Here is a 27,031-nt window from a genome sequence, read left to right as displayed (position 1 = left end):
AGCACTGGAGGAGTCTGGGCTTGTCTCTACCCACAGGAAATACATGAAGAATAGAGGCTGGGGGGGGAAGTGTGGTTTATGTTATACCACAAAGAATGTCTAGGTTCGCCCTTCCCCTCTTTCATCTTTCCCTTGCTAGATTCAATAGATGGAAAGGGAAATAGTTACTGTGAAAAAAAATGGGAACTTTGCAGCAGGAAGGAGGAGGAGAAGGAAAAGGAGGAGGAGGAAGATTTGAGTCCTACCAGAATTGGGTTCTGTCAAACTGCTGTTGGAGAAAGCGCTACAACACTTATCACAAGGAGAGCCTGTGGTTCCCCAGTTCATCAAGCCATCAACTGAATCTTCTTTCTTCTGCACCAGAACCTTAGGGAAAAAGTAGGGGATTAACAAGTAGGAAGTAAATGACGGAAACTGGATTTGCAACTCTGGGTGTGACTGTTATTCTTAGAGACAAGGGATCATGACAGCCTATTGCTGGTGTACTGTTTCCCAAGTAGCTCCACTGTTCTCAAGATAACTGTTGGAACTTTAGGATATACCTGGACACATCCAGCATACTTCATTTGCAAGGCTATGGCTATTATTTATTACTAGTCTTCATATGGCCTTAAGGTTGGCTAAGAACCTTTTAAATATTATCTCATTTAATCTTTACAATGCCCTTATATCATGTGAGAAGTTAACCAGGTATTATCTTCATTTCTACAGATAAGGAAAATGAGGCTTTAAAAATAAGTGGCTGCTTCAGGTTCACTTGCAAGAGCATAGCTAGCATAATTGGCATAACTAACAAGAGAATGAGGTGCAAATCCAGGGTTTTCTAATTATAAGACCCAAAAGCAGAAATCAGGGTTATAGATTATAGAATTAGAAGTGTCCAAAGATCATTTCATTCTGTTTGTCCCTGCCTCTCTTTTCAGGTAGAAGTTTTTTCTTTACTTAGTAGATGAGGTAATGGTGTATCCCATAGAGTTTAAGTGACTTACTTAAAGTTACATAGCCAATTAAGAATAGAATATTTTCTTATGAGTTCCTTGTAGTTTCCTAGTAAAGTTTTGTATGGTATTGCACAAATTACAATTTCATTAAAAACATCAACACCATTCTAGCATCATGCTTTTTGCTTCAGCGGTGAAAATTGATTGGTAGATAGAATGCCTACATTTTCAAAATTCGAATTCTAGTTCCTACCTTATTTCCTTTGTGGAAAATAAATAACTGAAGAGATTGCATTGGTTCATTCATTCAACCAGTACTTAGTGGGGAAGAAGTGTAAGATAAGGAAAAGGAAGAGAGGCAAGATACTGTCTCAGTTCCTTTCCATAGTACTTGAAACTATCCTTTTCTAAACCTTCCTCAAAGAACTGGGACTATGAAGAACATATCTCTCTTTATCATTCATTCAACTCAAATGAAATGTAAACCACTCTACCTCTTTTCTCTTCTTCACTTCCATCCTTTCCTATAAAAAAAAACTGCAGTTTCTATACCAGAGAAATCGGGAATGATGGAATGATATATACCCTCTCCTCTCTCTCCCTAATCCCCAAATAAAATAAAAGATCACTTGAATGTTGAAAACTATCTTTGCATATATTTTGAAAATCAAAAGCTATTATTTAAAAAAAAAAGACCTCTAAAAAATGTCTAACATGTACCTTGCAACTAGAAGGGACCGCTATATTCGTGCCTGTATCAATGAGTGACAATGATCTTCAAAAGACCCATCACCAAAGTATGGGTAATGAGAAATAAAGAAAATTGCATACTTTTATGACTCTATCGTTTTGGGCTACTCAACTCTAAACTGGAATGCCACAAAAACAACCTCTCTGTAAGCCCAGAGGGGAAAAAAAAAGAAAGTAAGTAAAGGGGAAATTCAGATTAGTCACAAAGAAGTTCCCCGCCTGCCTGCAAGAGACGTAGGATATAAAGCTGAAAGGCTGCCCCTTTAACCACTCATTTACTTCAACTTTGATTCTGAGATTATCTACTGGCTAGTTTACTTGATCATTTTTTTTTCTTTCCCTTGGAAGAGGTCACCATTTACTGATTCAGGGTTCCCCTTCATCTTTTCATTTTTCCTTTGGTTGGAGTTAGAAAATGGAAGGGGGTCAACCATTGCAGACAAGAAGTGAGAATCTGCCAAGGCAGAGGACCATTGTTAATAAACTATTGCTGGTGTCTTCTGTGATCCAATGGATAGTATTGCTTGTATGCTTGATCTACATTTGGGGGACTTCTGAGGTAAGACTTTTTACTCACCTTTTTTCCCCCCTTTATTTTCCGTTTTTTTTTTTTTAAACCTTGTAAAGCTCAGCTGACAAAGAGATAACTGAAAACAATCCACTAGCCAAGGTTGAAGATTTTTCTTCCTAAAATATTAATCTAGATTATTTCCTTTTTTCCTCTTTCCTTCCTTTGGTAGTTGTAAGACTAGGGAATAGTTCGGAAGCCATGAAACCCCTAGGCCATATTTAGTATATGGGTTTGTTTGATTTTCTTTGTCTTTATTTTTTTCCCTGCCAAACCTTCAATTGTGGTGCTATGAAACATTCTGTATATTTGGATTTTTATTCTATTTTAGTAACATGTCTAATAAGAGCTTTAACAACAGGGATAACAGTAACCTTAGAAGGCATGATGTTTTTCCCCTTTCCCACAGAAAGCACAAGGCATAAATAGAAAAATCAAGGGAATGCTAATCTGAAATCCTTTTGATTGTTATAATTACAAAATGACTAATATTTGTGTTTATATGTATATACTTATTCACCGTAAAGCTTTTAAATGAATAATCCAAATAAAAGTCCACCTTTACTAGTGATGGATGGAAAATATCAATTAAATCACTGTTTTCTATTGTACTTTGTCCATTATGTGATGTAGAATGAATGGGAAGCTGATACATCATTCTGTTTCTTCTGTTTCTTTTTCTACTTCTTCTTTATCCACTCCCTCCTTTTACTCCTTCTTCCTTTTCCTACTTTTTCTTCTTCTCTTCTTTCCTCTTTTACCTTCTCTTATCTTGATTTCTATGTCCTCCTTCTTTCTCTCTCTTTCCCCCTTCCTTCTTTTTCTCTTCTCCCTTCTTTTTTCTTCCTTCTTCTTCTTCTTCCTCCTCCTCTTCCTTCTCTTTCCATTCCCCCCCTCCTCATCTCCTCTTTCTCCTTCTCCTTTTTCTTTTCCTTACTTCTTCCTTTCCTTTCTCCTTCTCCTCAAATTCCTCTTCCTTCCCTTCCCTATTATCTGTTGAAGAATTTATATTATTTCCTCTGTTATGTTTGCTTTCTCTTTCTTAGAGTACCATTGTCCTCTTCTCTTCCTTAGTGACTCTCTTTTCCTAGGCAACACTGTTCTTAGAACCAGAGAAATCCTATGGGCTCAGCCAAATGCAATAAATCAATTCAGATCAATGGCTAATTTTGGAGAATATCTACTTTCACTAAGTGATTTTTTATTTAGATTATTGGGGACTGGTGACCCCCTTTTTGGCACCGAGTCAACAAAGGAAGAAACTACTTTCCTGAGGTATACCTCAAAGCTGGGCCATCTGAACTGTGGCAGAATGAGATGAAGGTGGTAGTAGTTGAGGGGTACAACTCCAGAATATGCCTAGGCCTGACTTTACCCACAGGAAATAAAGGTATAAGAGCAGTGGGGACTTAGGAGAAAGTGTGGTTTCTTCCGGACCACAGAAAGATGTTTGGTTGTGCAATTATATGAGGAGAGCTAAAAGGTCCAACAGTTTTATATTTCCAGATCTTCAAGACAAAAAACTTCTCCTTCTCCCTATCCACATTTACATAGATTCATTTAGGTAAACTTGAAAGTAAGGAAGAGTGGGAGAGAGGAGAAGGAAAGTGAGTAGGAAAAGATCTATGGGAAGATAGTCATGGCATGTACCACGATTCAACTTCTCTGAGAAGAAAATAAACATGACAATCAGAAATAGCACAGCAGAGTATTTTCACCATATTCTGTAAACTCTCAACATTTCATCAAATAACCACAAGGACACATGCTTCCTTACTATGGTGGAGTGATGTAAGATAGCCTATGTTGATTAGTTGATTCAATGTCTTTCTGTCTTGTTGCCTTGAGGCAGTACCCTGAAATGGGTCAGGGAAACAGTAATTATGCAAGAATCATGGTCTAAACAACTGTTTACAACCAAAGTTATCAATAGCCAGGCAGATGGTAAAGTCAGTGAGGGAAAGAATGGTTATTAGATACAAAATGATTAAGCAAGAAGAATTTATTATGTCCCTGCTATGCATGTGCCAGATACTTCTACTAAATGTTGGGAATACAAAAACAAAAGAAGAATAATTCTTGACTTCAGAGAGGATTGGTACCTAAATTGCTAGGTGCTAATAATAATAATAATAATAATAATAATGACAATCATGTATATATAGTCGCTATTATTTCTGTAGCATCTTCTAGGTATCAAGCCCTATGCTAAGCATTTTACAAATATTACCTCATTTAATTTTCATAACCACTCTGGGAAATAGGTGCAATTATAAATTCCATTTTATAGTTGACAAAACTGAGGAAGGTAGGGGTAAATTGACTTGCCTTAGGTCACACAGCTAGGAAATAGCAAGATATATGTGAAGTGAGTCTTCTTAACTCCAGGTTAAATGCCCTACGCACTGTGCTGCCCTGATGCCCTGAAAAGAAGTCAATAGAGGCAAGTGTGACAGACTTGAAATTAGGAGATTTGGGTTTAAATCCTAAATCTGCTACTTTGTAACCATATGACATTTATTTAACAAACATTTATTGAATGCCTATTAAAGACAAGGGGATTTGTTATGCTCTGGTCAAGTAATAATGTTCTGTAAGCTTCAATGTCCTTATCTGGAAAATCAGTATAAGAATATTTAAAGGTACCTACTTCAACAGGTTGTTGGGAGAAAAGTGATTTGTATGTGATCTGTTACGTAGAAAAGAGAGGGAATGGATCCCAGTGAGAATGAGTTTGTTCAATGGATTTTGGGCAGGACTGTGACCATACTGTGACATTTGGGGGCATTGCTGCTTTGGGGATCCTCCCTGGATCCTCCAACTGGGAGACTCCCTTGTCCTATTCATTAGTTTTCCAGTTCTATTAGTATAAGCCTTTCAATCTCAAACATATGACCTTACCTCTTCAGTAATAGTAGGATAGAAATTAACATGTGGACATTATTTCAGATGAAGCCACATACCCAGGGTACTCTTAGCATTTGTCCAAACCACTACATATTTTGTGTTATATCAAGGTCTTAACTTACATTATTTAATGAAGACTGCTTTTGCGCTGGAAAAAGTGTTCTTCTAGTTTATTTTTATAGATCACTTTCTGGTTCAAAGTGTTTTCCAGACATAGCATGGATCTTTATAGCAAACTAGTGAGGTGAGTGATAATTAATATTCCCACTTTACAAATGAGAAAACTGAATGTCAGTGAGGTGAAGTAACTCATTCATGTTCATATAGTCAGGAGTGTTTGAAGCATCCTCCCTCCCTCCCTCCCTTCCTTCCTTCCTTCCTTCCTTCCTTCCTTCCTTCCTTCCTTCCTTCCTTCCTTCCTTCTTCTCTTCTTCCCTTCCTCTTTTCCTTTCTCCTTCCCTCTCTGCTTTCCTAGTTCTTGTAAGGAATATGTGGTTACTTTATTTGAAAAAAATGAAAAAGTGTAATTTAAAATTTAAGTAATTTCTATGTCAGAATCCTATCCCTGCCTGTGCATGTTCTTAGATAAGTCACTGACTGTTTCAAAGAACAAAGAATTCCAGGATGACAAATTTAGACTGTGAGTTAATCCAAAGTAGCACCAGAGGACACCACTTCTATAATATATTCTTAATTTACCCCTTGCTATGTTATGTTTTATTTTATGGAAACCTTCAATGAGGAAACTACTTACTGAGATTTAAGTGCTTAGGAAAATTTACTTTCTCAGAAGTTAAAACAGGTCTCAATGAGTGTCCCCTGGGAAATGGCTTATTTCTCTCTGTAATTAACCATGTTGTTGCCTTCAAAGAACTTCTTAACAGGAAATGGGCAGGACCCAAATCAAGTTGATTCTGTCCCAGGTTCTGAGATTGCTACTCAAATTCTCTATCTTCTACCAATTATTTCAATCTCTTTCCTATTTCCACCTTCAGGGACTGCCTGTCTCCTGGTCATTTCTCAGTAGATTCTGCTGAATAGAGAGAACAGAAAAAGGTAGAAGGAAATAAAGATCCTGATGGAGTGAAGTTCATGTCTCTACACATACTCTTAATGGAATCCATTTTCATGGCAATTTAAGATTTATAAAACATTCTCCTTATAACAATCTCGATATAACAGTAGTTCAGAGTTTTGTTTTGCTTTTTATATTTTTTGCAGATGAGGAAACTGAGTGGTGAAGTGATTTGTCTTAGCTAGTAATTTCTGGAAGCAGTTTTTGAATCTGCCTCCCTGGACTACAGATCCATAGCTATTTTCTAAGACTCCATACTACTTTTTAGTGGGGGAAAAAACCTTTGGTAAAAGATCTGTATTGTCTATCTAGCCATTCACTGTGAACAGAGATCCTTTCCTTTGTGAAATTCAGACAACTTTTATCACTTCCATTATAAGCATGCTTTACTTATTGGGAAGGAGAAGAGAAGAAGATAAAGGAGAACTCATTGATGTCAGAATATTTACCCAAAGGAGTCTCTTAAGATTAATGGGAGCAGGTACAATTAGCTGACACAGTGGATTGAACACCAGTCCTGGAGACAGGAAGACCTGAATTCAAATTCGATCTCAGATGTTTACTAGCTATGTTATCCTGGGCAAGTCACTTAACTCTGATTGCCACCAAAAAAAAAAAAAGTTTGATGGGAGCAAGTGCTAATTATTCCTGTTTGACCAGTGGAAAAAAAGGAGCTCCTAAAGCTTGGTTGTATAACTTTTTGAATGAACATTTATAGTGTAATATTTTGTATAATTTATCCATTAAATAGAGATAACAGTGCCTATGCTACTAGTCTCATAAATCTGTTGGGAAGTTAGCTATTTGTAAACCTTAAAGAGATATTAGGAAAGCTATTAGGATTCTTTTTTTTTTTATTATAACTTTTTATTGACAGAATACATGCCAGGGTAATTTTTTACAACATTATCCCTTGCACTCACTTCTGTTCCAACTTTTCCTCTCCCTCCCTCCACCCCTCCCCTAGATGGCAGGCAGTCTTATACATGTTAAATATGTTATATTATATCCTAGATACACTATATGTGTGCAGAACTGAACAGTTCTCTTGTTGCACAGGAAGAGTTGGATTCAGAAGATAAAAATAACCTAGGAAGAAAAACAAAAATGCAAACAGTTTGCATTCATTTCCCAGTGTTCTTTCTTTGGGTGTAGCTGCTTCTGCCCATCATTGATCAATTGAAACTGAGTTAGATCTTCTCTTTGTCGAAGAAATCCACTTTCATCAGAATATCCTCATACAGTATCGTTATTGAAGTATATAATGATCTCCTGGTTCTGCTCATTTCATTTATCATCAGTTCCTGTAAGTCTTTCCAAGCCTCTCTGTATTCATTCTGCTGGTCATTTCTTACAGAACAATAATATTCCAAGTTATTAGGATTCTTAATGCTTTTTGTGCTTATGCTTCTGTTAGAAGGTAAGCTTTGTGAGATGAGGGAAGACCATGTCTAATTTACAGTTAAGTCTTTTCCTAGGGCCTAGCATTGAGTTCTGCACACCAGATGATGTTAAATGAATGTTTATTGAAAGACATGACTTTACCTCACGCACAAAGAAAACTCGGGGCTCTCTGGATTGATTCAAAGCCCCATGTAAATTTAATATCTGGTTCATGCAAGACCATAACTAGATTTAATGATAGCCAACACTTGTTCCAAAGTAGTTGGACCTCCTTACAAACTCTGACTTCTTGTACTAGTGAAGTCAATCTTATCTTTGGCAAACTATCTTGCAGTAAAAAAAAGTCCTAAACTACATGTTTGATCTCAGGAAACAGGTAAAAAAAATCAGCCTTTTCCTCATGCGCTGTGAATGACTTCTCTAAAAATTGAAGGTCAACTAGTGACTTCATGGAACACTAGTATGAGGAAAGTTCTGAGATCATAATTCACCTCATTTATTTTAGAGATGGGAAAATGAGGGAAAATGTGGCCTGTTCAAATCATATAGTTACAATTGGTTGAGGGGTAAAACTCTCCTGCTTACCAGTGTTCTGATTCCAGACTCCCATCCTGAAAAAGCTTTAAGGTTAATAGACACCTTTCTCTACTTAAGAGTCTGGCTGCATGTGGAGCAAAAGGAAAAATGAAATAGACTGTGAAAGTAATAAGGGTGACAGGCTACATGTGTTATTCTTTGGCTGTATTTGTTAAGGGCTGGAGACATCAAAACAGAACTTCCTCAGCCCATTCTTAATATATTACAGTTAATTCTCATATGACAAATTGCCAAATAGAGCAGAAAATTAAATTACTACAAGGAAAGAATTAAGAGGAGCAGACGGTTAAGTACCTTCTTTTATAGTATGAGACATATTCTCTTTTTTTTGGGGGGGGGATTTTTGCATCTTTTTTTATCTTCAAATGTGGTTGAATGAGTTATTCTTTTTTTAAGCTTTCCAGAGACAGAAATTGACCTAGAGTTTAAAGCTCTAGCCTTAAAGTCAGGAAGATTTCCATGTAAGTCTAGTTTCTGACACCTACTGACTGTACACACTCCTGGGCAAATTGCTTAACTCAGAGAGGCGAACTCTCTGAGATAATAAATTAGAGAGCAAGTGTTGCCCTGAGGGAAGACAGATCATGCTCCTGGCTACCATCTTGACCAGCTTGAACCCTTTAGCTCGGATGGAGTCAGCCCAGGAGTTTGAGCCCAAGAGCCTATGAAATAAACACTACTTTATGTCCATTGTCATAACTCAGCAAAGGATTGGCTTGTATAGATTGCTACCCAGAAACTTCCTCATTAGGTGCCACAGCCCTCACCTCCTTAGCAGCCACAGCTATGAAAGACCCAGAACAGAAAGTTCCTGCCACCACAATCCTGCACTATCAAATTATGGTCAACACCAAAGACTTGATTAGTTTTTTTATTCATGGATATGAGATTGCAGACCACTAGATGGAGCAGGTGAACTTGAAACAAAGACTAACATTCAAATACTGCCTTTAATTCTTATGGAGTGATCCCAGTCAAGCAACTTAACCCCTTAGTTTCAATTTCCTCATCTGTAAAATGGACATACTAATAGCTAATACTACTAATTAATAATAATACTATTCTCAGGGCTGTTGTGAGGATCTGATGAGATAATATTTGGAAAGATCTTTGAAAACTTGTAAATGATTTTTTAATGTTAGTTAGCTGTTGGGGAAGTGTGTTATCATTTTCTTTTCAGCAATAGTACCACAGAGTTGGGGCCTTTCCATCTGCCTTGCAGCAGCAACATCCTTTATGTAATTTCTCTCCTATTAGAATGTGAGCTTCTTGAGAATAGGGGAAATTTTGCTTTTCTGTCATATTGCTGGTGGCTTGTCCAAGCTGATAGAAAAAGCAAATAACAAGGGGCAAGATTTTAACCCAGTTCTTACTGAATTCAAATCCAATGTGCTACGTAGCCAACACTGGTTCTCTGGGAAGGGTTCTATTCAAATTCACCAAATGAATAGATATTCTTGAGTGCTTTGTGCATAGAAATCTCTCAATAAATATTATTTATTTATTTGTTGGTAAAAGGGAATTCCCTCACTGGGGTTTCCTATGCCAATGAACCACAAGGCAAGAAAGAAAGAAAGAGAATAAGAAAGAAAGGAAGGAAGGAAGGTATCTTCATTGTTGTTCATATTTTTTTAGAAGAGGATTTAGTGACGTTATGGGTCTTGTCTTGACTTGCCTTAAGTGAAGCAGAGTTGCACAAAATCACCTACCTCGCTGCTTTCTCTTCTTGAGTCATCAAAAGCCAGTGGCAATACAAAAGCAAGAATGGTGATGGCCCAGGAAGAAGTTTTTAACCTTGTCATCTTCAATGCCTGACCAAGTTCTAAGCACTCCACAGCACCTGCTTTAGTCGACTAGTTGGAACAAATTGTTCTCCACCTCTGCTTTTACAGAGATAATTGTGAGGACTGATAGTGAGATTTTATATATCCCATTAAAATAGTTATTAAAGCTTAAACTTCACTGAGTCTTTTGGGACACAATAAATACATATACACAGAGAAATGGTTTGAGTAGTAGGCAAACACTATAAAAATACAAGAAACTCCTATAAACAGGTGCCCTATTTCCTAATTAATTAAAATAACTTTTTATAGTTTTTCAAAATTTGCCAAATTCTTTACATCCATTATCTATTTTGAGACTCTCTATAACCCTATAACACAAGTACTATCACCTGTAACTTTATAATCAGTCAATCAATAAGCAAGTTTTTATTAAGCTCCTACTACATGCTAGACAATTATTAAGAACTGAGGATACAAAGATGAAACAGTCCCTGCCCTTGAGGAGATTACAAGCATGCTGGGAGAGACAGTAAAAACATATATAAAAGGTGAACAAAATAAAGATGCAAGGGGAGAGACAAAGAGAAGCAAGAAAAGTTTCATGTGGAAGAAGGTTGACTTTTGATGTGTTTTTTAAAAAAAAATTATTCATTTTGGATGTAAATATTAAAAAGACAAAAAAGAATATTTCCTTGTACACAGCACAACATAAGAGGATTCAATGTAAAACAATGAATTTTAATTTTACACAATTTACTTAAAAAACAGCTATGTAATAAATACTATGCATCATTTTCAAAGCTACCCTGCTTTTCTGTTTCTTCCTATATTTTCTTTTGTTCTCTGCTATGTACTTTTAATGATTTTTCTCTCTCCCTCCCTATCCTATCCTAGAAAAGGCTATCATTAGATACATATGTATTATATATATATATATAATATGTAAATATTATATATAATCTATGCTATATATATATATGTATATATAATCTATGCTATATATACTTCTCTTTAACAGTTTTATCCCTGGATATAGATAACATCATCTTTCATAGGTCCTTTGTCATTAGTCTGAGTATTTATAATAAACAAAATGACTTAACTGTTGAAAGTTGTTCTTAGAACAATATAGTATTACTTTGTATTGAGATGATTCTTCGTTTTAAATTTTTATTTTTTTTCCAGAGGCAATTGGGGTTAAGTGACTTGTCCAGGCCAGGAAATGTTAAGTATCTGAAGGCTCAGGTCTTCCTGACTTCAGGTCTGGTGCTCTATCCACTATACCAACTAGCTGCCTCTATTGAGATGATTCTTAAAGAACACTAGGGATACCAAAAGAAAAAACAGATAAGGGAATGAATTCCAATCACTGGTGACAACCTGTGCAAAGACCTAGATATGGGAAAGAGTATGCCATTTGTGAAGAACAGTAAGTTCCTTTTACTGGATTGAGGGTGAGGAGTCCTACATAATAAGACTGGAAGGCTTGCTTGGGCTTAGGGTATGAAAGATTTCAAAAGCCAAACGGATGAATTTCTAGTTGATCACCATCTCCATTTCATATACCAGCTACTGAAACCGGACCAGATTTCTAGTTCTTTACTGTTGGGAATAGCTCAAAATCCTGCTTCCAGCTTTTATCTTTTTTTCTTTTAGATCCTTTCTGAATTTTTAAAGATGTTGGCCATTTTCTGTTTCTAATCATGAGAATCTGGGGTGGTAGGTAGGGGTTAGTAACAGAACAGGTACATCATAGCTCCTTCCTCCACTGTAATGTGCTTTAATGAAGAATAAACATTGACAAATTTTGTCAATTATGCAAAAGTCACATATACCTATTAAATCTGACAACTTGGGCTGATATAAATAGGACTGAGAAAGAAGACTTTTGATAGTGCTGTGAGAGGGAATAAAGGGGAGCACTTTCTAGGCATTTGGACAGATTTCTGAGAATTTGGAGGAATAGTATGCAAAATTATAACTCAGCATATTAGATGGTACGATAATTTGTAATTCAGTAGTAAATGATGACTCTTGGACTCCTGGGGGAAAGTGTACCTTTTACTCCATTCTTGCCTTCATTCAGTGGTAAAGGTTTGTGGGGAGGAAGAGAACCACAATTACAACATAAAATATGTTTTTCACAGAACAATGTTTTGTTTCTCATCATGTCATTAAGGCAACTGGGGAGAGTATAGTAATTGTCTTCTCTAATTTAAACTCGAAGTTTAAGGACATGCCTCAAAATTCCCTTCCTAACCTTAGGACATACTTTATGAATCTGGTATTATTGTCAAATGAGACAATGGATGTAGAGAATTTTGCAAACTTACCAAAACTATAAAAAGTCATTTTTAATTAATTAGGAAATGGGGCTCCTGTTTATAAGAATTTCTTGTATTTTTATAGTACTTGCCTACTATTCAAACCATTTCTCTGTTAATATGTATTTATTATATAAATATATATTATATGAACATATATTTATATTATATAAATATAATATATTTATTATATCCCAAAAGACATAGTACAGTTTAAGCTTATTGTTAAAGAATAATAATGTCTAGACATTTCTTTAAACTTTCCAAATCCAATCCAGGCCATCTTTAGTGGGTACAGAGGTCCCTAAATCTGTTGCCCACATGAAGAGTTGTGTTTTCATAACCATGGTTTTATGCTTTTAAATGGGTATTTCATTCAAGGCTTAAGAGGTGCCTTCTAGCTTGTATATAAGATGTAAACCCTTTGAAGACAGGGGGAGTTTTTCCTGTTTTAGCACTTCAGAATCCTAGCACCTCAAACAATACATTGCATATGGCCTGTGCTTAACAAATTGGAATTATTTGCTGATATTTGCTAGAGAAAGTTTGTGTTTAACCTATCCATATCCTTTTCAGTTATGTTAATGTTGTGCCCAAGCCTTCTGAGTTTTTGTTTCCCGAAATCGTCTAAGTAAACACTGGCTCTACTTAGTCCATACAGAAACTTCCTCTATTGCATATGGGTACCCTCTTTGCAACTCTGGCCTATAAAAATTGCCTGGGGGCTCTGAAAATTTAAGGTTTTTGCCCCAAATCACAAGCCTTTATGTGAGGGCCACAAGAGTCCAAAATGACTCAAAAACAATGGGATTCTGATGAAATCAACTAATTCACTTAAAACTACATGTGTATTGAGAAAATAGCTTGGAATTGTTTGTGGTATGAAATAATTTGGGGAAAAGTAGTTTTTCTCATTTTTCAGAAATAACCAGAAGCCATGAATATAATGATGAATATTCGCTCTTAAAGCCAGAAGAGAGATAAGAAATTGAATCCATCTCCATGAAGAAACCAAGGCACAGATCTCTTAAGGTCATATAGCTAGTTTGTCACTGAGCTGGATTAGTAGCCCAGATGTAAGCCTTTCACTGTACTATTTTACCTCTGAGTCATGTAGCTAACATGTAATGTTAATGCAATATTCATGAAAGATAATGAAATATTTAACTTTATGGAAATGACCTGTGCTCAGATGGTGGGTAGATGAACAACAGTAGTCATTTCCTTTCAACTACACACCCACACACAAAATCATAGAATCTAAGATTTGGAAAGGACTTCACACTTTATCCAATTCAACTCAAATATGAGCAAGACCTGTTTGTATATTCCCAATGGGTAGTCATTCAGCTTTTGATTGATGGACTCATTTGAAAGGGAAGTTCCTGCCTCCCAAGGGGCTCCATTCTATTGAATGGAAATATATATGTCTTTTATCATTTGATCCTACTTCTGCTTCTTGTATTCTAGCAGAGTAAGTGAATTCCTTTTCAGGATCACAGCCCTACACACACTTGAAGGTAACTATCATATCAATCAATCAACATTTAGTTAGTACCTACTATGTGACAGACATCGTGCTAAGTGCTGGGAATACAAAAGAGTCAAAAGACAGCCCCTGTCCTCAAGGAGCTTACATTTCAATGGGGGAAACAACAGGTAAATAAATATACACAAAACAAGTTGTATACAGAATAGGAAATAATTAAAATAGAGAAGGCACTGGAATTAAGAAGGATTGGGGAAGATTTCTTATAGAAGGTGGGATTTTAGTTGAGAATTAGAAAAAGTCATGGACATCAGTAGGCAAAGTGGAGGAGGGAGAATATACCAGGCCTAGGGGGTAGCCAGAGAGAATGGCCAGAGCTGAAATAAGGAGCATCTTGTTTGTGGCAGCCAACATTCCTGGACCAAAAAGTAGGAGAAGATTAGGTTATAAAGGACTTTTGATGCCGAACAGAGAATTTCATATTGCTACCTATTGGTAGTCATCTCTGTCCCATCTTCATAGTTCCTTCAAGATCCTTGTATGCCATGATTTCAAGATCCTTCAACATTCTAATGTCTCCTGGATGCTATCCAGATTATTAATATCCTTCCTAACTCTGGTGCCCAGAGTGAACAATATTCTAGGAAAAGTTTGACCAGAGTGGAGGGCAGTAAGGCTATTTTGAACACTTATTTTGAAAACCATACTTCTATACTTAAGTGAGATCTAAGATCTACTTTGGGCCCATATTACAGTATTGAATCATTTAGCTTAAAATACCTTAAAATCTCCAGATCTGTCTAGTCATACTACCCCTTACATTCTGTACTTCTGATCTTAATTTCATTTTCTTTAAATCCAAAGTGTACAAGTCACTATTTATTCCTATTAAATTTTGTCAGTTTTAGTCTAATGATACATAACCTGTCATTCAATATATTAGCTTCTGATCCCAATTTTGTGTCCAAAAAATACTTTAATCCAAATGATTAAAAAGCAATTTGAACAGCAAATTGTTCAATGTCTTGAACTAGAGGCATAAGTCTAGTTGTTCAAATTCAAAATCTACCTTACTACCATTTAGCCCATATCTTTCCATTCTATCCCCCAAAAAAGTCATGCAAAAATTTGCTGAATGCTTTGCTTCAATCTAGTTATATTATTGTCTTTAGCATTATTTTGAGAGACAATCTAGGAACTCCATAAAAAAAGGAAGTGAGATTGATCATTCAAGATCAATGATGTCATTCTCACTCTTTCAGTAGGCTTCCTTCTCTAAGTGTCTGTGAACCCTCCCTTTAATTATACATTTGAGAATATTGCCAATGAATAAAATGTAAGCTTATATGCCTTTATTATGAAGGTGCCAATCTCTTCCCTTTTTTAAAGATCCAAATATTTGTCTTTCTGAAATTCAGTTTTTTAAAAGTCTGACAAGATGAGATAATTTTCCTAATTTGCTTTATTTTAAAGTTAGAATACCATCCATTTTCCATAATGGGGGAGGAAGGCAAACAAAGGGAGATAGTTATAGAGCACATTATTTAGTATTTCTGAGTGCCCACCCCCTAGCAATGTGGCTTGTGATAGAGGATGGAGCTAACTCTTAGGACAGGATTAGAAGTAATGATTATATTACTGTCCTGTTTTGATTGGAGTTGAAACAGTTTGTGTTTCCACTTTAAAAAGAAGTGAGAGATTTCTCTTTGATTGGGTATTCCCCCGCTGAAATCTCATGTTTCAGAAGCCTTCAGTTACTGTGGGGTGGAGGCGGGGACATGGCTTCCTGGAGCTCACTCTCTAGGTTATGAAAACAAATCTCTCTCCTAATGCCAAAATCAACTATGTGAAAGAGCTGTCAATTTTGCAGAAATGACAAGTTCTCACCTACTATCTTGTTCTTCTTTCCTCTAGTCCCTTTTCCTTAATTCTCTTTCTTTCTTATGGTTGAGTACTTTCTCAAATATCAAGGACTAATTTTTTTCTTCAGGTAGCAAATAAAGGAAAGGCTTATATGCTAGGAGTGTCTGACCAGCACATACAAATTGTACATGATGTTGAGGAACTCAAAGGGACTGTATGGGGTATATAATATCTTCTGCTGGATATAAAAGTCTTCAATGAAACGTTTTGATGGATCAAATGATTTCCTCTGTGTGACTACTCCCTTCACCAAAACAGAATGTGAATCTCCCTTCCACCCCACATTCTCATCATGTGCAATTTAATGCATATTTTCCTGTAATCATAATATGTTTTATTCATACTGATAATTGTGCTATAGGAAGAGAATTTGGACCCATGATTTCATTGGCATAAGGATGCTTGGTTGTTGGCCTTCATTCTCAAAAAGGACCAAAATGATATCACTGTGTTAGAGTCTAAAATTACAGTGTATCTGACCATGGCTGATCAGACCAATATGAGCTTAGAACGTTCTGCCACAGCTCAGACACAAAGAGTCCCTATGAACATGTGGGGTGGATTCTCTAACTTTGTGCATCTTGAAGTTCTTTTGAACTGATTCAATTCTGCTTTGCTCATGGAGCATAGTACTTTCTAGGATGAAGGCACACCATGCTGGGTGGTCCTGTGCCTCTCATATCTTAAATCAATTCTAAAGTCCTTAAGAGAACCCTTGAAAGTGTCTTTGTATCACTTTTTCTGACTACCTTGGGAGTACTTGCCTTGGATGAGTTGTCCATAAAATGAACTTTTTGGCAAGCATATCTTTGGCCTTCAAACAATGGGCCCAGCCCAATAGGGCTGTACTCTCTGCAACTGCTTGGTAAAATTCAAGAAAAGACCTCGGTGTCTGGTATCTTATCCTGCCAGGTTGTTAAAGCAGCAACTTGCTGGGTGTACCAGAATCACTGGCTAGTGGCTACTGGGGATCTGCTTCTGACCAGCAAAATATATCCCTTCATGTGAGAGGATGATAAGGATATAAAAAGAGGCAGTTGCATTCTCTGATCTCTCTCCTTTTTCCTCTTGCCTCTGATTTATTTCATTACCAATTCACAAGCAACATCTGCGGCAGCAAAGGCTGATTTGTAATTCCTTCAAGTGTGTTATGATTCACAGCTGTGGGGGCATTCAGAGAGCCGGCCCACCCATTAATGGTACACTCCTCTTTAACTCTTTACAGGCTTTCTGGCTTTCACACTTAGGTGTGGTCCTTAATACCAGGTGATCTTCAGAATCTTCCTAAGACAATTCGTACAGAAGTGATTCAGTTTCCTGGCATGAGGAGGATAAGATCTTTTTCTAGCACCAATTTACCTAGTTGGGTAAATGATATAAATATGTTAATTGCCATTTTATGGACAAGGGAACTGAAAGCCAGAGAAATTATGACTTACACAGCCACATGGCTAGTAAATGACATAGTTGGTAATAGAATTCAGGACTTTTACCCCTATGTACAGGGCTCTTTTCATCCCATTACCTGGACAAATGATCATCCAGACTGCTCTTAAACATTTGTACTAATCATTTGGATCCAGCTACCCTTTAAGTCATCCTATACCATTGTTGAATAGCTTTAGGCATTACGATTATTCTTTTTTATGTGAAGCTGAAATATAATAAACCTCATCTCTCCCCTCCCCCCATTTCTATTAATCAGTCTAGCTTCTGCCCTCTAGGGATATACATAATAAGCCCATTCTCACTTTTACACAACACATTTTTAAATATTTGTACTATGTACCTATTCAAATCTTTAGGCTCTACAGCCCAAATTCCTTCAACTCTTCCTAATAATTTTTTAGGCACTTTGCATTTTGCAGAACTGGGTTTCTATTATCTTAATTGTTGGTCACAGTTATTCCAGATATTTTTAATACCATCTTGCAGATAAGGAAACAGACTTTGAGAGAGTAAATTATTTTTCCCCTTGACAATTAGTTTAGTTTCAGCATTTGATACCTGGAAGTCCAAAAACTGAGACACTCTGGTATTTTCAATAGAATCAAAATTATCTTATAGCCTTAGGCTCAGGTAATTTGGAATTGAATGACCTTGTTTTTTTTTTGTTTTTTTTTTTTTTGGGGGGGGGGGCCTTGAGGTATGATATAGAAGCAGCCAAAGATGTCTTTCCTGATATCACAATTCACTGAGAGCTTTTTCTGAATTGAATGATAAATGTTTATTTTGATGACATGTTAAGAGGTTGACATGATCTCCTGACATCATCTACTTTGTCAATGGTCAACAGCCATATAGTTCCCCAAAAGATTATATTCCTATTCACATATGATAGTAAATATATGTTGCAAATATTTATAAGTGGCTGTGACTTGAGTATGATCATTTAAAGATTCTTGTATCATCTGGAAATCAAAAGTTGCCACTGATATCACCATAGCCTATTAGTAAGGTTTGAGTTCTCAGGACCTAATGGATTTATCTTTTTAAACTAGGAATGACTTTTTAAATGACAAAGATAGAAGAACACATGGGGATATGTGTTTTTAGCAGTGGTGATGGTGAGGGGGAAGGAGCAGTAGGAGGGAGGAGAAACTCTCTTCTCCAACTTGTAATGATAATGGATACATCTGTTACATTGTCTGAATCACATAAGGTTAAAAGACTTATTCAGAACCGCATAGTTACAAATCCTTGAAGATTCAGTTTAAACCTAGGTCTTCTAGAACTGAAATCAAGTCCTCTACTTAATATATCACAAAAAGTTCTTTCTGCCACATTGTGGGAAAGGAGCGAGGCAAAAGACAATGATATAGTTATTGGTGTTATAGTTTTGAGAGCCTTATAGGAATATAGGAAAATTCCATATTATAAGAATATAACAAGGAGGATATAGGGCACAGCTGGGGAATTGAAATAGACTGGTCTAAAGCTAGACTCTATAGGCTGATATGGAAAATGGTTTAGATTTGAGGTGAAAGAACATGGATTTGAACTCTAGTTCTATTATGATTTGTATGATCTTGAGCAAGACTCTGTAAAATGAGAAGTTTGGCCTAGATAATCATTAAGATCATTTCCATCTCAGAGTCCTTGAGAGATATAGTAAGAGTCCTAGATTTGAAGTTAGAAAGGTGTTGCTTAACAAGCTATCTCTGATGTTTCTTACTGGATAAATCATTTAATCTCTTGGAAAGCCTCAGTTCCCCTCTTCAGTAACTTAAGAATAGTAAAAATTGTGATACATGCTTCCCAGAGTTATTGTGATAGTCATTTTATAAAATTTAAGTAAAGCGGTTTGTAAACCTCAAAGAGCTATATAGATGTCTTTGGGTTCCAAGAAATCAAGGTGACTTAAGTCTTGTTTTGAACTTGCTGTTTCTTTGGGAATTTCAAATTCAATATTTGTAAGACAGAACTCATCTTTCCAAAACCCAAACTCTCTAACTGTACCACTATTATTGAGGGCACTGCCATCCTACTGATGATCCAGATTTGCATCCTGAGTCATCCTGGACATCTCACTCATACTCATCCCATATGTGTAATCCACTGTGAAATCTTATCCTTTCTACCATCATGGTATCCCTGTTGTAGAGATCAGCCCCCCCCCCCCCTCCTTTTTTTCCTCTCCTCACCTTCTGTTGCCATATAAATTCATTGAAAATAAGGATTGCTTCCATTTTATCTTTGTAATCCCAATATTTAACACAGTGTTTGTCAATAGATGCTTATGGATTGATTATTTGATTGATTCCCACCTCTTTATTAAATGTGATTTGTGGATTTTATTGGCATTTATTTTTCTAATAAATGTCTCTCTTTTTTTTTTTTTTTTTTTTTTTTAGCCTCCAAAGTCAAAGAATGAGAGTGTTAAAGTACATCTTTTGGGTAAGTATTGCACAAGGTTAAGAATCCCAAAGTCTCCAGTAGAATATAAATTTCCAAACATGTTTTTTTGTTTCTTAATTTCTTCCAACATAGAAGTTTGAACACAGTAAAAAGGATGCTCTAGGAACTGTGTACTTTTTTATTTTAGACAATGGGAGCTAATTTATATATTTACTGGAACATCCAAGTTGGGGTAAGCTTGTAGGTACCAGGAATGCAAGAAATTCAGCTGTGGGGACGTCAGAATTTAAATGTAATGTAAGTCCCACAGGCACTCTCTGCTCTGTTATTTTTGCTCTATACAGCTCTTCTGGCCATGTAAGGAAGAAGAATAAGCTAATTTTGGCCAGAAAGGTAGAGTATAAATACCACCTTCCCTCCTTTTGATCCTGTTTCCTAGTCTCAGCTCAGAATATGGCTGAAGTTTTTGCACTGTTGCTAGCACCTCTTCCACTCCTTTTTCAGCCACTCAGATAGTGTCTGGGCCTTTCATGGCCTCTGAAGTTTGCAGGGCTGTAGCACCAGGTGAAAAATGCTCACCCTCACTACTTTATAACATTAAGTCATTGGTGACCTTCTTAGATGGGTGTGTGTGAAGGACTCCAGTATGGAAACCACTCCCACATATGCTGGTTAGTAACTGTATTAGGATAGGAGTTTTTAACCTATTAGCATCTCAGACCTTTTGGACAGTCTTATGAACCTCATGAACCTTTTTTTAAGAACAATGTTTTTCAATGTATAAAATAGAATACTTGTAGAGGGCCACAGATAGTGGGGGAATGCTGGGTAAGGTATATTGAAACTTAGTTATCAGCATATTAAAAAGTTCATAGATCCCAGGTTAAGAACTTAGGCTACCTAGGATCCTGAGAAATCAAATGACTTATTAATAGACATATAGTCTTTATGTATAAGAGGTAGGGCTTAAGTGGATCCAGATTTTCTTGATTTCAAGACCATTCCTTTGTATACTATGTCATGCTGCCTAAAAATATATATGTTTGTGAGTTAACATATATATATATATATATATATATATATATATATATATATATATATATGTGTGTGTGTGTGTGTGTGTGTGTGTATGTACATGGACCGGAGGCAAGTCACTTAACCCTGTTTGCCTCAGTTCCTCATCTATAAAATAAGATGGAAAAGAAAATAGCAAATCACTCTAGCATCTTTGCTAAGAAATCCCCAAATTGAACCATGAAGATTTGGAAGAAATGACTGTATAAAAATAGCAACAAGTTGTATACATGTGTGTATGCACATTTTAAGTTGAATCATAATAACAATTTCTTTTCTACTTCCTAAGCTAAAAATAGCAACACTACTAGAAAACAATGCATATGTATTTGCATGTATACATATATACAAACATGTACCAAAGAAGTATCACACATTTATACTTATATACTTAGTATAGGATGCAATAACAATACATACATATTTCTGTTTCCACACACACACACACACACACACACACACAAAGATATATGACTAAAATCCCATCATGGCATAGTGTACAAGTCACCTTGATTCCATTAAGTCTATGTCAGAGAAGAGAGAATGGTGGGCCCTATCTTGTTGGAAGGGTTTTGGGCATATGCATGTTGATGGATTCTATGTCTATTATTGGAAGACGAGTCCAACTATGCTTAAGGAAGTTCAATACCAGAGTACTGGCCTTCCCGGGGAATTGTTTTTTGGTTACAGTGACATATATAATATCTTTTAAAGGATTTGAAATTTGTGATGTTTTGCTGGAAGTCATGGTTTTTAAAATTAAATTAAATTAAATCTTTTTATTAAAGTATTCATAGATCTTTTATTAAAAATATCGATATTCACTGTGTATATATGCATAGACAGCCATATGTACATGTGCATGTATACGCATAGATATATTCCTTAGCCTGGGCCTTACCTTAGGAATTAACAAAAGAAATTAAATTGGCAATTTCCCCCCTCCAAATTTGAAATGGAATTTGGCTTGAGAAATTCAAATTTGTCCTAATCAATATGGTTGTTATGTCTTTATGGCAACATAAACACCAACCTATAGCAGATCAGTTTCCTAAAAAAGAGATCTCAACAATAAACAAAAAGCGGCTAGTCTAGCAAAAGTCCATGGAACCCATTGTCTTTTTTCCATTTTATGCACTTAGGTCAGGCTTAATTTTTGCAGCTGGCATCACTATTCTCAAGATACAGGTTATAATATTCCCATATGAAATAGCACAGTTTAGACTTATGGGCTTGGATTTAGATGTGATGGGCTCAGATCATGCCTCAGATACATTTTAAGCCATGTAATCCCATCTTGAACATTTCTTGACTGTGTAACATTGGGCAAGTCACTTATAAATTTCTTGGACTTCAGTTTTCTCATCTGTAATATTAGATGTTTGAGTTAGATGATCTCTATGGTTTTGCCCAGCTTTATAATCAATAATGAGAGGTAGCTAATGCTCTAAAGTGAACAGGATTTTTTCTGTTTATAACCTTGAACATTCTCTTTCCTTTATTTTTGCCAGATTATGATGACAAGAATGGTTTTACCTTACAATCTTCTGGTCATTTTGGATCCATTGAGGTGCAAAACAACTCCCTCAAGATCAGATGTGATGGTTTTTACCTGTTAAGTTTGAAGGGTTTCTTCTCCCAAACTCCTAATATTGACTTTCATTATCGGAATGATAGTTTTCACTTTTTCTCAAATGTTTTCTCCAAACAATATGTCAACTCTGTTGCTGTGGTCTACTTAAGATATGGAGATTCGATCTACCAGAGAGTGGTACCCCAAAATATGTCTTCAACAAAACTTTGGTTCCATAAAGGTGAAATAAGCCTCATTCAATTGACTAATGATAACTTCTGTGGCAAATGAAGAATTGAGATGAAGGGACCCAAGTCTACCATCACCACCAAAAACTGACTGGGATTGGACAGAAAAATTTATTCTACCGTGGTTATGATGGAGCCATAGTTCCAACCAAGTGCATATCTTGGGCAATGACCAGACGCTCAAATTTTTCTCAGGGGTACAGTGGAAATCTACTTGATGTAATACTTGATTTCTGGGCAATTTGGATGCAATCTGCATGCCATTTATGTTGGGAGTGTTGGTGGTCTGATTTAAATGGGAAAAAATAAATTGTGGGAAATCATCAGGCTTTGATGAGGATGGTCATATAAGGAACACTACTTTTTCCTTTGGCTTCTTGTCCTCCTATACTCCTTGTCCCCTCTTTTCTACACACATCCTTATTACATATTTTGCTTCATAGTTTGTGTGTAGATATAAACCTGTTGCATAAATATGGCTCTGACTGTGGTGCTATGACACATTCTTAGCAATGCAAAGGAAACAATAGAAAGAGAAATTTCTAAAGTGGAAAAATAATCTTGTAAAGACTGTCTACTCAGGGGAAGGTGGGGTGTGTGATGCTGGTGGTTAAAGATGACAAGAAGTGAAGCAGTTATTTTGGGAAGAGAAACAAATCATCTATAATATGGAGGAAGAATAATATACATATACCCTTCTTCCCACATGTAGTCAGTAAGTCAACTAGCATTTATTAAGCACCTATTCTATACTGAGGCAGCTAGATGGTACAGTGGATAAAGTGCTGACTCTGGAGACAGGAAGACCCCTCCCTCAGTTCAAATCTGATTTCAGACACTTACTAACTATGTGATCCTGGGAAAATTACTTAACTCTGTTTCTCTCAGTATTCTTATCTATGAAATAAGCTGGAGAAAGTTATGGCAAATCACACCAGCATCTTTGCCAAGAAAACCCTCGATGGAGTCATAAAGAGTGAGTTATGATTAAAAAAAGATTGAATAACAGCTGTCTCCAGGCACATAGACATAATTTTATTCATATGTTCAGCGACCTTTACTCTTGAAGTCTTGTTGTTACTGCCATGATTGTGTTTCATGAATAATATACGCATGTTGACAAATGCATCTTGGTGTCAGCAGGTAATAAATACAAATCATACATGAGAAGGAATACATCTCTCTTTCTGGAAAGACCTTAAGACTTTCACTATGTCATGGACAATGCACAGTTGGTAATAGGAAGAAGCAGAGACATTCGTGCTTAGCTGATTTCATTCCTCATGTTATGGGGAATTAATTTGATACAACTGATATATGCCTAGTTAACTTGAAATGGTCAAACTTTATTTATTTAAAATTGCTTTGAGTTGTTTAGTATCATAAAACTTCTAAATGCTAAAATAAAACTTTATTTTTAATCATTTTGGTGAAAATTTTCTAAAACACATCTTGTTCTTTGAAGTATTGATTAATCATAGTTGGTAATTGTTTTCTTAATTGTTTCATGCCATGGAAAAAGTATAAGATTTGAAACTAGAGATGCTGAATTACAATCTTACCCTTGCCACTTACTACTTATGTGAGTTGAAGCAAGTATCACACCCCCACGGGCCTCAGTTTCTTCCTATATAAAGGAGGTTGAACTAAACAACCTCTGTATCTCTTTCTAGCTCTAAGTCTGTGATCTTTATATAAAGGTTTGTTGAAGAAGAGAAGAATCAAAGAGTTCTTTACTATTTTCATGTATCTTCAAGTGCAGAATACAGAGTAGATATATCCTGCTTCTCTTTATTATTATTAACTAGTTAGTAAAAACCAAATTAAATATTTGGCCCCAAAATGAACTCACACAGGAGTGTGAAAGGCAAATTTAGACTTGAGATCAAGAAAAATTTCATAAAAAATGAGAACTGTCCAAATTGATTCCTTAGAGGAGTGGCAGGCTCCCCTCTCCTTGGGGCTTAAAGTAGGAATTAAATGATTACTTTGGGATGGGTCACAGTGGAGATTCCTTGGATGTGTGAGTTGGATTGCATGGCCACCTCAGGCTTCTCTGATTTTCTGATCCCATGATTCAATGTCCTCATTCTGAACATTGAATGAGATGTAATACTATAATGCCCATATTAAAGGATCCTAGATTGCTTTACTTTGTGTCTAGCTTTTGTGTGTATATATATATATACACACACACACATATATATTTGGTCTCAGCTGCTTCATTTTTTATTTGCATGGTAGCAAAAAATAGGTAGTCAGGCATCCATAGCAGCACCCCTGCCCAATCTTTTTTTTTTTTTTTTTTTTTGTAATTTTAAATTTATTTTTTAATTAAAGATTTTTATTTTCAAAATATATAAATGGATAATTTTTAACATTCACCCTTACAAAATCTTGTGTTCTAAATTTTTCCCTCTCTTCTCCTCACCCTCTCCCCTAGATGGCAAGTAATCCAATATATGTTTAACATGTGCAATTCTTCTATACATATTTCTACAAATATCATGCCACACAAGAAAAATCTGATCAAAAAGAAAAAAAAAGAGAAAAAACCAAAATGCAACCATATAACAGCAAAAAGAGTGAAAATACTATGTTGTGATTCACATTCAGTTCCCACAGTCCTCTCTGTGGGTGCAGATGGCTCTTTTCATCACAAGACCTTTGGAACTGGCCTGAATCATCTCACTATTGAAGAAAGCCATGTCCATCAGAATTGATCATCATATAATTTTGCTGTTGCCATATGTAATGATCTCCTGGTTCTGCTCATTTCACTTAGTATCAATTCATGTAAATATTTCCAGGCCTCTCTGAAATCATCCTGCTGAAATCATTGTTTCTTACAGAACAATACTATTCCATAACATTCTTATACTATAACTTATTCAGCCATTCTCCAACTGATGGGCATCCACTCAGTTTCCAGTTTGTTACCACTATAAAAAATGGTTGTCACAAACATTTTTGCACATACCCCAGCCTGTTTTCTGGTAAAAGATAATGTTGTTAGAAATTCATATAAGAGTAAATTAACTTTCAGTGAAGGTTTAAAGGAGATCTCCAATGGATTAGATGGATTAGATGAATATACTTCAGGAGGGACTTCATGAAATCTGTTTAGGTTGCTCCGAGTGCCATCTTCCCTTTTTTAAACTATTTGGTCCTTCTTGGTAATTTCTGAAAGAATTGGAGTTGTTAGATGTGTCTTTTGGATAAGTGAGGCTTTAAGATATTTCTCTGTGTATGTATATATAAATATATGTATATATACATATATTTATGATATTATTATGTTCACTATTTAAAAATTTTAATCAGTATTGCCTTACATGTAATATGAAATGGTAAAATAGGTTAAACCCATGCTTCCTCTCTAGCGTTGCCGGTTCTGTAGGGTGCTCACTTTCTTTAGGCAACAAACCTTGCCCAATGCTTTCACAAAATAACTCCCTCCAATGGTCAATTGTCATTGAAATGATATCCCAATCCTCATCAAAACTTCCCCATTATGTTATCTTCTCCTTTTCTAGACTTTCTGAGAAACAATTCATATTACTCTGAAGAAAGCATAACAGAGAGGAAGAGTGAGAAGACCGGGGTTCTGGTCCCAAATATAAACAATTATGACATTGAGCACACATTTCTTTAAGTCTCAGTTTTCTCATTCAAAATAAAATGAGGGGACTGGACTCAATAAGCTCTAAGAACCTACTATTTTATTCCTGTAGAATTTCATTGTACCATATTGTGTGTGGACTCTGGTTAAGCAGACCAGACACATAGATCTTGTTCTTTTTATGCTGTTAATTAATTCTCTGACCTCTCTCCATCTTCAGCTAACCACTCTCTATCAATTTTCATGGGAACCTCTTTCCCATGGAACAGTCATCACTGTTAGCCCCAGTATGACAACCGTAATTCTAATCTAGATTGTAAACTCACCGAATAAGGTCCCTGTTTCAAGCTGTGTTTTGTGCCTAATGGGTTTTGACTCAAGTGTCAATGATAAATACAATATGATTATTATTAATAATATAAATTATAATTATTGATATTCATATAAAAATAAATTCAAAATTTAAGATCTAATATTACTCAAATGTGGTGTTCTTTTTCTTTAAAATAATAATGGTTTTCTCTGGGGGAGAGGGTTTCTTGGGGAGGTTTTCTGGAGGCAGCTTTAGTTTCAGTTACAAGTAAATAATCACCCAAAATCACAGCCAGCTGGTAAAAGTTCAGATCTTTTACTGTGTCCTTCAATATAGCCGGTTAGCTCAGAGGCCTATCTCTCTGCTTGGTTCTAAGAGCTCTTGCAGCCTTGTCCTTGGCTTCTGCCTCTGCTTTCTTCAGCCTCCAGCCAACACCAAGGTGGAAGATGCAATGAATCTCTCTTGCCTCTGAGAGAGGGCTTCTGGCTCTCAAATTGAGAGCCAGAGTTCTGAATCTCCGACCCCTGGGAATGTTCCCAAGTAAAAACTCTCAAGTGGCTCACTGAAGCTGTATTTAT

At 36.0% G+C, this 27,031-nt stretch overlaps 1 protein-coding gene across 1 annotated transcript; it reads left to right on the top strand.

Moving 5' to 3' along the window:
• Positions 1 to 1,828: 1,828 nt before the first annotated feature.
• Positions 1,829 to 23,309, top strand: TNFSF4 (TNF superfamily member 4). Its single transcript, XM_023501774.2, has 3 exons — positions 1,829 to 2,250; positions 19,620 to 19,662; positions 22,209 to 23,309. Exons 1-3 carry the CDS (start codon positions 2,107 to 2,109, stop codon positions 22,559 to 22,561), a joined length of 540 nt encoding a protein of 179 aa, XP_023357542.1. The 5' UTR covers positions 1,829 to 2,106; the 3' UTR covers positions 22,562 to 23,309.
• The last annotated feature ends 3,722 nt before the right edge of the window (positions 23,310 to 27,031 follow it).

This window comes from Sarcophilus harrisii, chromosome 4 (genome assembly GCF_902635505.1).
Source record: "Sarcophilus harrisii chromosome 4, mSarHar1.11, whole genome shotgun sequence".
Taxonomy (NCBI): Eukaryota; Metazoa; Chordata; class Mammalia; order Dasyuromorphia; family Dasyuridae; genus Sarcophilus; species Sarcophilus harrisii.
Note: the sequence above shows the minus strand (reverse complement) of the source record. Positions and strands in the feature narration are given on the sequence as shown.